Genomic DNA, 12,831 nt, shown 5'->3' with positions numbered 1-12,831 from the left:
TTCAAAGATGCTGGTGGTTGAAGCTCTGAAGATTTAATATGAGTCTAAAATCAGACATGAACATCACAGCATACAAACTTAATTTAACATATAATAGATAACGTCTGAACACTATAACACCACTAAACAAATAACTTAAAGTGACAATAGAAACAACTAGATAGAAGATAAACATTTGATGACAAACAATGATGTTGGCTTGACAAAGTCCGACCCGAAAATATGAAATAGTCTAAAAGCTTGAGGTTTGGAGGCATTATTTGTCAGATAGACAGAAAGAAAAGAAGTAAAATCTCAGACAGATTTTCAAACCAGTTCACTCCACATTAAACATAAACATTTTCAGACCCAATTAGACCTCATAAGATCACTAAAAACACATCACGTTTCTATGGATTGCAAGCATGTTTCTTGTGTTGTTAGCATGATTTAGCATATCTGCTGTCACTAGCATAGGCTTCAACATAGTTCTAGCTAGTTTTAGCTTGTTCAAAACATGTTCCTGACATGTTTTAGTAGGCTATACTAGCAGTTTTAGTTTATCAGCACACTGCTGTCATGTTCCTGGTGGTTTTTTAGCATGTTGCTAGTTTGTTTTAACACAATTATAGCATTGTTTTAGCATGCTGCTACCATGTTTTAACATGTTGCTAGCATAGCATGACACCAAACATCTACACTATATATATAAAATAGTAATAGAAAATTGATTGTTTATATAGCTAAATGTGGACAGGCTTTATGTTTTATAAACATTACCATCATAATTGTTTTGTTAAGCTGCTTTAAAATAGTGTGTATGTGCTATACAAATAAAATTAATATGACTTGTCTATACTGTAAAAATATCAGGTACGGTTACATCCAGGAATATTCTGTAAATGCAAAATTTACCTTGTGTAAATAGCAAGCAGGACTATCAGCCAATGCAATATTATATTTGATATTTGCAATAGGAAGCTGTCACTATTTTCTGACGTAATGGCAGGTTTATATTATACCAGTGCAAACAATTCTGACGGTTGACTGAAACCACTCCTTCTGCCACACGTCCACATCCTGCTGTTCAGGATCTTCTGTATGTTTGTACTGGGAGCTCAGCTGTGCTTTAGACCTGTGTGCTTTATTTTTATATCATAAAAACACTAAAATGATCTTCTCTCTTATTCTTCTACTTATTTGCGCCGCAGCATCAGAAGGTAAGACAAAATGCTTGTAATTTTCAAATTTTGCTGTTTGACTTCGAAGCAAATTATTTTTTAATAAAAAAAAATGAAAAATGGAACATACTGTATGTAGAGTTTAATATGCCAATGTAATGTTTGATATGTAAATGTAATGTTGCAATATTCAAATGTACGTTTTGCAGATAATCCTGCATTTATTTATTATAATTTCAAAAATCACATCTTTCAAGTCAACTAAAGAATACAATGTTCAAAAAATATTATGGCGTAGTTTAAGAACTTATATCTATTTTATTTCATTTAAATCACACTTTTATATGTATTTGTTCAAAATTGTTGGAATCAATATAATTTTAAACAATTGCATTTAATCGGTTAATAAGTTGATCATGGTTTAAAATTGGAACATGTAGGACTGGTTTAAAAATAATGAATTAAATATAATATAAAAATCTAAACCATGGTTGTGTATTTAAAACACATGCGTTTTTTTTTTGTTGTTGTTTTTTTTTGTAGTTACTATTAAATAAATCTCGTTTTTGTTTTATTCATGTATGACTGACAAATATACATAAAATTAAGTTAATTAGTTTATGTTAAAACTGTATAGTATTTATATGCAATTAAAATATACATAAATCCTCATTACGGGTATTTTCTTCCCTTTAAAAAAAAAAAAAAAGTCAAGAATATAATACAAGTCCGTTTTTACTCCACTTTCTGGAAGTTAAATGAATACAAAAATATTTACACAGCTTTCTGAAATACTTGATTCTGATTGGTTAATCACAGCATTTTGTCAAATATTTTGTATTAATGAAGCACTACAAACAAAAAGTGTATTACTGACCAATTTCCAATAGGTGTGCTCGTTTCATGTCTCTCATGCATCACTCAGTCTCTTTCTACTCACAAAATGAAAATGGTTTAAACGAGAGGCATAATGGACAGTCAGCCGGTCAATGTGGCAAAACAAGCCCTCTTCAGGGTTATACAAACACTATAAAAGGAATTGTTCACAAAATCATTATATTCTCATGGTTACTAATGTTGTTTTTTCTTTGCAACACAAAAGAAGAATTGTTAAATCTCATAAAAACACCATAAAATGACTGGAACGTTATATGATATCTTTGTCCTGCCCACTGGTACCACAGGCCCTGGAGATATTTCTGAGTCACAGACTACAACACAACTAATCACAATTCAACAAACAACACAGATGGATGTCAAAAACAACACTGAGACAGCCACTTCACAATCTACCTGGCTGCCCCAGACATCTGAACTGACCACGTCCGAACTGAAAATCACCACTGTCGACTCGAGTGAAACATTTCCAGCAGAAGCAAATACCACAGCCTATAGCACAGGTACAAAGTTAAATCCTTTGACTGCCATAACTGAAGACCAAAATTCACTTGCACAGTTTTTATAGCCGTGCTGGATTAGTCTATAAAATCTGTTGATACCAAGGAAGATATGTAGAGGCTTCAGTGATTATAACGGGAGTTTTTGAGAAAGTGAACTCACATTAGACAGAAGTCATGGACCACGTCAGTGTAACTATCTTTAGTTATATAATTTATTCCCAGAATGAATAACCGTTTTGCTAATCCGTAAAAAGAAATAAACATATTCATAAATGGTTCTCAGCTTGCTAAAGCCAGAATATGTTTTTTTCTTCAAAAGAAGTTCTGTTATTGACAATTATAATCATTATTACAATAACGAGAAGGCTAATAATCAACAAAAAAATATTTTGTCATGATATTGCAGCTTAACCCTCTAATGAGTTCCTGTTATTTCATTTATAGGCTATTTACATTATGCATTTTTTTTTTTGTGTAAATACATGTAAATAAGTAGACTGTGTAGAATGAACAGTATAAATGCCATGTCAGATACAGCTTCTGTTCCAAGTATAAAGACGGCTTTTGTTGATGTTGAGAAAACAAATATTGCCCCTTAATTTTTGCCCCTAGTTTGTAAAAGTCTATATTTTTTTATTTTTTTGTGGTTGATTTGTCTCTGTCTTGTACAGATCTGGGAGACAGAGTTGGACAAGATGTGGCAACAAATTCAGGGCTGGTTGCAGTGCTGTGTATTTTCTGCATTGTGGTGGCTGTAGTTGTTGTGGTTGTGATAGTGAAGGCTGTTCGCTCCAGGAGGCCACAGTTTGAGAGGCTTGATGATGTACCAATGGTGAGTCTCAAATTTAGAGTAGTGGTTCTAAATCATAGTTATGGGCCAAGTACCAAAGTTTTCTGCATTTTCTTCTGGCTGTGAGATTTTGGCAACCCATAGAACCCATATATATATATATATTAATATATATAAACCGCTGGCCACAAAAGTGAGTACACCCCTAAGTGAAAATGTCCAAATTGGGCTCAATTAGCCATTTTCTCTCCCTGGTGTCATGTGACTCGTTAGTGTTACAAGGTCTCAGGTGTGAATGGGGAGCAGGTGTGTTAAATTTGGTGTTATCACTCTCACTCTCTCATACTGGTCACTGGAAGTTCAACATGGCACCTCATGGCGAAGAACACTCTGAGGAACTCTCTGCTTCTGTCTGTTCCTGTCTGTCGTGCTGCTGAGAGGTTTGCGATTGTAGATCCGTGTAGTTTCGCTTTTTTGTTGAATCTCTAGCTTACTTTCACTCTCTGTTGTTTAAGTGGTAAAATATAACTTAATTCCCACCATATTTCTGATATTATCTATCAAACTAACTTGACTAATCTGATCGTTAGCTTTTAATCTAAAACCGTGAGTGCAGCGCGTTAGCATTTGTTAGCCGGTTAGCTTGTCATAAGTGTTTCTACTCGCGTCTATTACTGTTTTATTTTTTCTCGCTCCGCTTCATTTCTCTCTTGCTACGTTTTTCACGAGTTCATCAAACAACAGTGGTAAGTGGTAAGTTAAGTCGGTATCATTCATCAATCACGGTGAGTAATAGCTTCTTCTCCTGCTATTGTTGTTTGCACTGTTTGCCACATGTATAGTTTATCTCTCTCTGTCGGCGACGAGGGATTCACATGTGATAAATGCAGGGAAATAGTTAGGCTGACAGAGAAGGTTTTAGAACTAGAGACATGCATCCAAACTTTAGTTCAGGACAGTAAGAATGTGAGGGCTGTAGATACTGCTTTGGATGCGACAAGCTCAGGGAATCCTGTACATATTTCGGTTCCGGCATTAGAGCCCATGCAGCAGGGTGACTGTGAGGCGACCTAGTCACGGGTCAAAACACCGCTCTTCCGTTCCGATCAGAACATCAAACAGGTTCTCCCCACTCAGTGATGTACCCACTGAGAAACCTGATGAAAGTGCTCTAGTTATTGGTGATTCTATTGTACGGAACGACAATAGACAATAGACACCAGCCACCATAGTCCATTGTTTACCGGGAGCCAGAGCGCCTGACATCTTGGCAAATTTAAAAATGCTGGCTAATGCTAAGCGTAAATTCAGTAAGATTGTTATCCATATTGTTGGCGCTAATGATGTTCGACTTCGCCAGTCGGAGATCACTAAAAATAATGTTAAAGAGGTGTGTGAACTTGCAAGTACGATGTCAGACACTGTAATATGCTCTGGCCTGCTCCCTGCTTACTGTGGCAATGAGATTCATAGCAGACTGTTGTCACTCAATGTCTGGATGTCTAAGTGGTGCCCGCAGAATAACATAGGTTTTATAGACAATTGGACGAGTTTTTGGGGCAGACCTGACCTGTTGAAAAGAGATGGTCTTCATCCCTCCTGGGGTGGTGCCGCTCTTCTCTCTAGAAATATGGCACATTTTCTTAGAGTACGTACTTGACTAACTGGGGCCCAGGTCAGGAAGCAGACAGACTGGCTAAATCGACAGTCTGCTAGCCGCCTCACGTCACAGAAGTCAGTTAATTCTCAGCACATATAGACTCTTTCCCCTAGATATCACACTATAGAGACTGTGTCTGTTCCCCGAACTAGAAAATACAAAAAACGTCCAAACCAAATTATGAGTAACAACTTAATTGATGTTCAACAAATGAAAAATGTATATAACACAGAGAAACAAATGATAAAGCTTGGCTTATTGAATACCAGGTCCCTTTCTACTAAAGCGCTTTTTGTAAATGATATGATCACTGATCATAAACTAGATGTGCTCTGTTTGACAGAAACCTGGCTAAAACCAGATGAATACATTATTTTAAACGAGTCTACCCCCCAAGATTACTGTTATAAAAATGAGCCGCGTCCAAAAGGCAAAGGGGGAGGTGTTGCTACAATGTATAGCAATATTTTCAGTATTTCACAGAAGGCAGGCTTTAAGTATAACTCCTTTGAAGTAATGGTGCTTCATATAACATTATCTAGAGAAAAAAGTATTAATGATAAATCCCCTGTGATGTTTGTACTGGCTACTGTATACAGGCCACCGGAGCACCATACAGACTTCATTAAAGAATTTGGTAATTTTCTATCAGAGTTATTGCTGGCTGCAGATAAAGTCTTAATTGTGGGTGATTTTAATATCCACGTTGACAATAAAAAAGATGCATTAGGATCAGCTTTCATAGTCATTCTGAACTCTATCGGGGTTAGACAACACGTGTCAGGACCTACTCATTGTCGAAATCATACTCTAATACTGTCACATAGAATTGATGTTAATGCTGTTGAAATTTTGCAGCAAAGCGATGATATATCAGATCATTATCTAATCTTGTGTAAACTCCATATAGCTAAGGCTGTAAATTCAACTCCTTCTTACAAATATGGTAGAACCATCACTTCTACCACAAAGGACTGCTTTGTAAGTAATCTTCCTGATTTATCTCAATTCCTCAGCATATCCAACAGTGCAGATAAACTTGATGATGTAACAGAAACTATGGACTCTCTCTTTTCTAGCACTTTAGATACGGTTGCTCCTTTACGCTTAAGGAAGATTAAGGAAAAGAGTCCAACACCGTGGTATAATGAGCACACTCGCGCCCTAAAGAGAGCAGCCCGGAAAATGGAGCGCAGCTGGAGGAAAACTAAACTAGAGGTATTTCGTATTGCTTGGGGGGAAAGTACCCTATCCTACAGAAAAGCATAAAAACTGCTTGATCTGATTACTTTTCGTCTCTTTTAGAAGAAAACAAACATAACCCCAGGTATTTATTCAATACAGTGGCAAAATTAACAAAAAATAAAGCATCAACAGGTGTTGACATTTCCCAACAGCACAGCAGTAATGACTTTATGAACTATTTTACTTCCAAAATCGATACTATTAGAGATCAAATTATAACCACGCAGCCGTCAGCTACAGTATCGTAGTACTGAGACTGCTCTCATTAGAGTTACAAATGACCTCCTTTTATCATCTGAACGTGGTTGTATCTCCCTATGAGTGCTACTGGAACTTATCGCTGCGTTTGACACTATCGACCACAAAATTCTTTTGAATAGACTAGAAAACTTTGTTGGCATTAGTGGAAGTGCATTATCATGGTTCAAATCATACTTATCTTACCGCCATCAATTCTTAGCAGTGAATGAAGAGGCATCATATCGATCACAAGTGCAGTATGGAGTACCTCAAGGCTCAGTACTAGGGCCGGTACTTTTCACGCTTTACATGTTACCCTTGGGAAATATCATCAGGAAATACGGGGTTAGCTTTCACTGTTATGCTGATGATATTCAGCTCTGCGGCCCGGTGAAAGAGACCAATTTGAGAAACTTATGGAATGCATAGTTGATATAAAAAACTGGATGACGAGTAATTTCTTACTGCTAAATTCTGAAAAAAACAGAGGTGTTAATTATCGGACCTAAAACCCCCAAAACTAATAATCTAGAACACTGTCTAAAACTTGATGGCTGCTCTGTAAATTCTTCGTCATCAGCCAGGAATCTAGGTGTGCTATTTGATAACAATATCTCCTTTGACAGCAATGTTTCTAGCATTTGTAAAACTGCTTTTTTTCATTTTAAAACTATATCTAAACTGAGACCTATGCTCTCAATGTCAAATGCAGAAATGTTAATTCATGCGTTTATGACCTCAAGGTTAGATTATTGTAATGCTTTATTGGGCGGTTGTTCTGCACACTTAATAAACAAACTACAGATGGTTCAAAATGCAGCAGCTAGAGTTCTTTCTAGAACCAGGAAGTATCTTCACATTAGCCCGGTTCTGTCAACACTGCACTGGCTCCCTATTAAACATCGTATAGATTTAAAAATCTTGTTAATTACTTATAAAGTTCTGAATGGTTTAGCTCGTCAGTACTTGAGCGAGCTCTTATTGCATTATAGTCCTCCACGTCCATTACATTCTCAAAACTCTGGCCATTTGATAATACTGTCATACTTTCATACAGTATTATCATACTGATAATAATGTACGGAATACCTAGAATATCAAAATCAACTGTGGGCGGCATATCCTTTTTCTATTTAGTGCCCAAAATCTGGAACAATCTACCTAACACTGTTCGGGAGGCAGACACACTCTGTCAGTTTAAATCTAGATTAAAGACCCTTCTCTTTAACCTGGCGTACACAAAACACACTAATACGCTTCTAATATTCAAATTCGTTAAAGTATTGTTTGGCTGCATTAACTAGGCCACTATTTGTTACATCGTAAGAAGATTGACATCTACGCTAATATTCCGAGGTCACCGTATCCAGCCCAGATGGTCACTGCAGTCACCAGATCTAGTTCATATCCAGATCAGATGGTGGATCAGCACCCAGAGAGAACCTCTACAGCCCTGAACGTCAGCGGAGACCAGGACACCTAGATGAGCCCCAGAGACAAATCCCCAGTGAGGACCCCAACAACCATCGGGAAAAGACCACTGGAACCAGTTGAGCCCTTACAATCTGACTTTGCTGCAGTTGGAATTGAACTGCTGGTTCGTTTGGCCAGAGGAGAACTGACCCCCGGACTGAGCCTGGTTTCTCCCAAGGTTTTTTTCTCCATTCTGTCACTGATGGAGTTTTGGTTCCTTGCTGCTGTCGCCTCTGGCTTGCTTAGTTGGGGACACTTCATTTCCAGCGATATCGTCGACCTGATTGCAAGACACTATTTAAACTGAAATGAGCTGGATGATGACATCACTGAATTCAATAGTGAAATGCCTTTAACTGAAAATTTTGTGTTTAATCTTGTCATTTTACATTATTGACACACTATTTCCTATTTTGATATTGTGCAGTTGCTTTGACACAATTTGCATTGTCAAAAGCGCTATATAAATAAATGTGACTTGACTTGACTTGAGGATCTGAAAAAAAGAAATGTTGCTCTACATAAAGATGGCGTAGGCTATAAGAAGATAGCAAGACCCTAAAAATTAGCTGCAGCAAGGTGGCCAAGACCATACAGCGGTTTAACAGGACAGGTTCCACTCAGAACAGGCCTCGCCATGGTCGACCAAAGAAGTTGAGTGCACGTGCTCAGCGTCATATCCAGAGGTTGCGTTTGGGAAATAGACGTATGAGTGCTGCCAGCATTGCTGCAGAGGTTGAAGGGGTGGGGGGGTTAGCCTGAATCAAATTGGTCTGCATGGCTGTTGTCCCAGAAGGAAGCCTCTTCTAAAGATGATGCACAAGAAAGCCCGTAAACAGTTTGCTGAAGACAAGCAGACTAAGGACATGGATTACTGGAACCACGTCCTATGGTCTGATGATACCAAGATAAACTTATTTGGTTCAGATGGTGTCAAGCGTGTGTGGCGGCAACCAGATGAAGAGTACAAAAACAAGTGTGTCTTGGCTACAGTCAAGCATGGTGGTGGGAGTGTCATGGTCTGGGGCTGCATGTGTGCTGCCGGCACTGGGGAGCTACAGTTCATTGAGGGAACCATGAATGCCAACCTGTACTGTGACATACTGAAGCAGAGACTGGGCCACAGGGCAGTATTCCAACATGATAACGACCCCAAACACACCTCCAAGATGACCACTGCCTTGCTAAAGAAGCTGAGGGTAAAGGTGATGGACTGGCCAAGCATGTCTCCAGACCTAAACCCTATTGAGCATCTGTGGGGCATCCTCAAACGGAAGGTGGAGGAACGCAAGGTCTCTAACATCCACCAGCTCCGTGATGTCGTCATGGACTCCAGTGGCAACCTGTGAAGCTCTGGTGAACTCCAGCCCAAGAGGGTTAAGGCAGTGCTGGAAAAATTGATGGCCACAAAAAATATTGACACATTGGACCCAATTTGGACATTTTCACTTAGGGGTGTACTCACTTTTGTGGCCAGCGGTTTAGACATTAATGGCTGTGTGTTGAGTTATTTTGAGGGGACCGCAAATTTACACTGTTACACAAGCTGTACACTCACTACTTTACATTGTAGCAAAGGGTCATTTCTTCAGTGTTGTCACATGAAAAGATATAATAAAATATTTACAAAAATGTGAGGGGTGTACTCACTTCTGTGAGATGCTGCATATATATTATATATTTGTATAATCATAATCTGGGATCAGTAAGATTTTGTGAAGAAGTGTCTTATGTTTACCAAGTGCGAAATATGAAAAAGCTTATGAAATACAGAATTGACTAATTTGTACTATTTGTAATGATTCTTTTTTTTTTCTACTTTCTTTCTTTAGGGCAAGGTAAATGAGGATGCACCATTCGCCCGATACCCTCCAAAATAAATGCCAGTTTCTTAAACTTGCAGTCTCAGTGAACTACTTAGCTATGCCTCTGATATTTAGCTTGTTGTAGTTTTTTAAATGAAATGTGCCTTTTTAGCATATAAACTTGATGTGCAATACGTAGTGTATTAGTTAGAATATATGGTAATGCTGTGCTTAATTTTTTATTTAACAATAGCACAAACAGAGACAAATCTATAGTCAAATGATGAATGTAAATGTACATAAAGATAAATGAACTGGAGGCCACCTATATCATGATTTGCACTGTCAATATTTGTTAGAGACTATAACGGGGGTGTGGCATTTTCAGCTTGTCCTCCAGATGGCGACAAAATTATTCACAAGCAGTTTTACTGTGTGTATAATGTGGTCATAAAGACCTGCTCTTTTACTTTTATTTGAGAACCGAGACTGTTTTTCCTCATAATACCAAATACCTTTCAGTGCAAGTATTGATCAAGGAACTTTAACTATAAAACAATTCTACAATTGTACTGTAAACAAAAGCTAAATTATGCAATAAATTACTGTAAAATAGTAATACATTTAGCTGAATGCATAAGGGTCATAATTATTATTATTTTTTATGTTTTAATATTATTGTTTTACCTTTTTGTAATTTTACAGATTACTTATGGTGTTAAAGTTGAAAGGGCATGCTTCCTGTGTATTAACAACTGCAGAAAATAGGGGAAAATGTTTAAGTACAGTATGTGACACAGCTTGGCATCTCATTTGAAATAGCCTGCTGTTTGGGACAGCATGCTCTCACTGTTTACATCAAGACTTTGCTACCATGTGACTGGATCAGCGTCACTGAAATCAGAGTTTGAAGTCTAAAACCTTTCACCTCAAATATAAGCTGAAGTATGTGAGCGCGACACACCTGTACGACACTCCCCTACTACTGCACAGGAATTCACACGTAAGGCCTTTTCTTCTTTCTTAATGTTCTATTGGTGCATTTACAGATGTTGTATTCCCAGACGTTTTCACTCTATATTTAACATATTATTACCAAGCTCAGGGTCTTAGTGAAATATTTCACCTCAGTGGCTCAATGACACTTTCAGTTTATGATGCTATTCAAAATTATTTGTCTAAATCAAGACTCAAGGGTCCACTTGTAAAACATTTTATATGTTTGCAAGGGACTTTTTTTCTTTTTTTGAGCTCATATTTAAAAACAATAAGTTCTTAGCTATATGGTCTTTGATCTGTGAACAGCGGTTTAGTCTTTTGAATTTGTACTGTATAGAAAACCAAGGTACTGTAAATGGAAAATAATTAAAAAATGAAATACAATATATATAAAGTTAAAACTTGTCCTGTTTTAGGGGGGGGGGAAACGTTTTAAAAACTATTAGTTTCAGTTCAGTTCTCTTTCAAGAGTTTCCGTGTGCGAACACTGATCTAAGTCTAATAAACTCACAGCAGTCAAACAATGAATTTTTATTGGCCAATGTTTGTCACCATTGCACTTCTCAGGAGAATTGAATGTTTGGCATGGAAGTTAACTACTTGCATAGTGAATACTGTGTAGTATACACTATACTATCTATACTATTGAATCAGCAGGCTTTACTCCTTGATAAATGTTTCAGTAAGCTGGTTTCAATAATAATTCCCATTCATTTTAATAACAAAAGCTGTCGCTTTTTCATCTTAATGATAGTCAGTTGGCCCGGGACCCCCTGCAAGATGCTCACAGGACCACAAAACATTTTGAGCCACCGATTACACTATAAAATGAGCCATTATGACTGAGTCAAATAGCAACAAACAAATAATATATACATTTAAAAGTAATTTTCTTTTGCCTCCAGGCCAACGGCACAAAAACAATTTTAGTGTTTAGCAGATATTCACATAAAATCATTATCGTAAATAAAACAAAGATTATTGGACTATGTTTTACAAGAAAATACTATTTCAGTCTTTTTCAAAATTTCACATTTCTTTGAATAATATTTGTGAAATGTAATAGCAATTTCTGTGTAAAAATGTGTCTTTGTTACAGTGTAAGTATACATTTTTTGTATACATTTAAGTTCTGAGTCATATTAATTAACTACATGAACTTACTATATGGTTAGGTTTAGGATTAGGGTTTGGTTTAGGGTTACTTGCATGTAATTATGCATAATTAATTGTTATTATATTGGAAAGTACATTTAACGTATAACAAGGACACCTTAAAATAAAGTGTTACCAAAATTAGTTTTAAAGTAAATCCTACACCAACTGATTTCAGTGTAATGGTAACATAAGTTATAACATTAATTAATGCATTGCCTAACATTAACTTACTATGTGCAATACATTTGTAATAGTATTTAATATTTGTACGAACACACCTTTTCATTGTTAGTTCATCTTCAGAATTAAAATATTAAGAAGTTGTCTTGTAATATATGTGTTTAATAATAATTTCTATAATTGACTAATGTTAATGTCTTAATAATGCAACAATAATCTGAAAATAAATAAAAGACATACAATTTTAACTCAGAAACGGCAGGTAATTTTCACACACACACAAAATAAAACAACAAAAATGTTATTATTACTCAAATAAAATAATTTATACTAAAGTCATGATATAATAAAAGTTCTAAATCACCCGCAGTGTATAATCCATGTAATTGTGCTTTGAGAACAGTTTGTCCAACAGTCCACAATATTACATTGTGAAGAGATTCTGTGGAGGGGGGAAACAGCATAATCACTCAGAATGGCTGTGTTCAGGCAGGAGTGATTTGAAAACAGCACTGGAGAATTTGACTTCAAATGAAGGTTCAGACGCAGCAGGTGCACTTGGGTGCATGTTATAAACAGGCACAAAGTGCATAGAAATATGAGTCATAAGCTTTTGCCAATGAGAAAGAGCATATGTTAATGATAAATCAGCAGCAAAATCAGCATGTTTAGAGCAAAAGGACAATCATCATGACATAACCACAATAAATGCATATATGTT

The 12,831-nt window shown here is 36.7% G+C and overlaps 1 protein-coding gene across 1 annotated transcript; it reads left to right on the top strand.

Annotated features, from left to right (window-relative positions):
- Positions 1–1,030: 1,030 nt before the first annotated feature.
- On the top strand, positions 1,031–11,131 carry LOC306854869 (uncharacterized protein). Its single transcript, XM_079393149.1, has 4 exons — positions 1,031–1,199; positions 2,345–2,560; positions 3,232–3,392; positions 9,801–11,131. Exons 1-4 carry the CDS (start codon positions 1,151–1,153, stop codon positions 9,846–9,848), a joined length of 474 nt encoding a protein of 157 aa, XP_079249275.1. The 5' UTR covers positions 1,031–1,150; the 3' UTR covers positions 9,849–11,131.
- The last annotated feature ends 1,700 nt before the right edge of the window (positions 11,132–12,831 follow it).

Source organism: Barbus barbus (genome assembly GCF_936440315.1).
Source record: "Barbus barbus genome assembly, chromosome: 35".
Taxonomy (NCBI): Eukaryota; Metazoa; Chordata; class Actinopteri; order Cypriniformes; family Cyprinidae; genus Barbus; species Barbus barbus.
The sequence above is the reverse complement of the archived record's forward strand: the minus strand, read 5'-3'. Positions and strand labels throughout refer to the sequence as shown.

Excerpts from the sequence above, each read along its gene's own strand:
- LOC306854869 (XM_079393149.1), top strand. The coding sequence starts at position 1,151 with ATGATCTTCTCTCTTATTCTTCTACTTATTTGCGCCGCAGCATCAGAA. Across the intron at positions 2,561-3,231 it reads TACCACAGCCTATAGCACAG|ATCTGGGAGACAGAGTTGGA; the intron begins GTACAAAGTTAA and ends TGTCTTGTACAG. Across the intron at positions 3,393-9,800 it reads GGCTTGATGATGTACCAATG|GGCAAGGTAAATGAGGATGC; the intron begins GTGAGTCTCAAA and ends TTCTTTCTTTAG.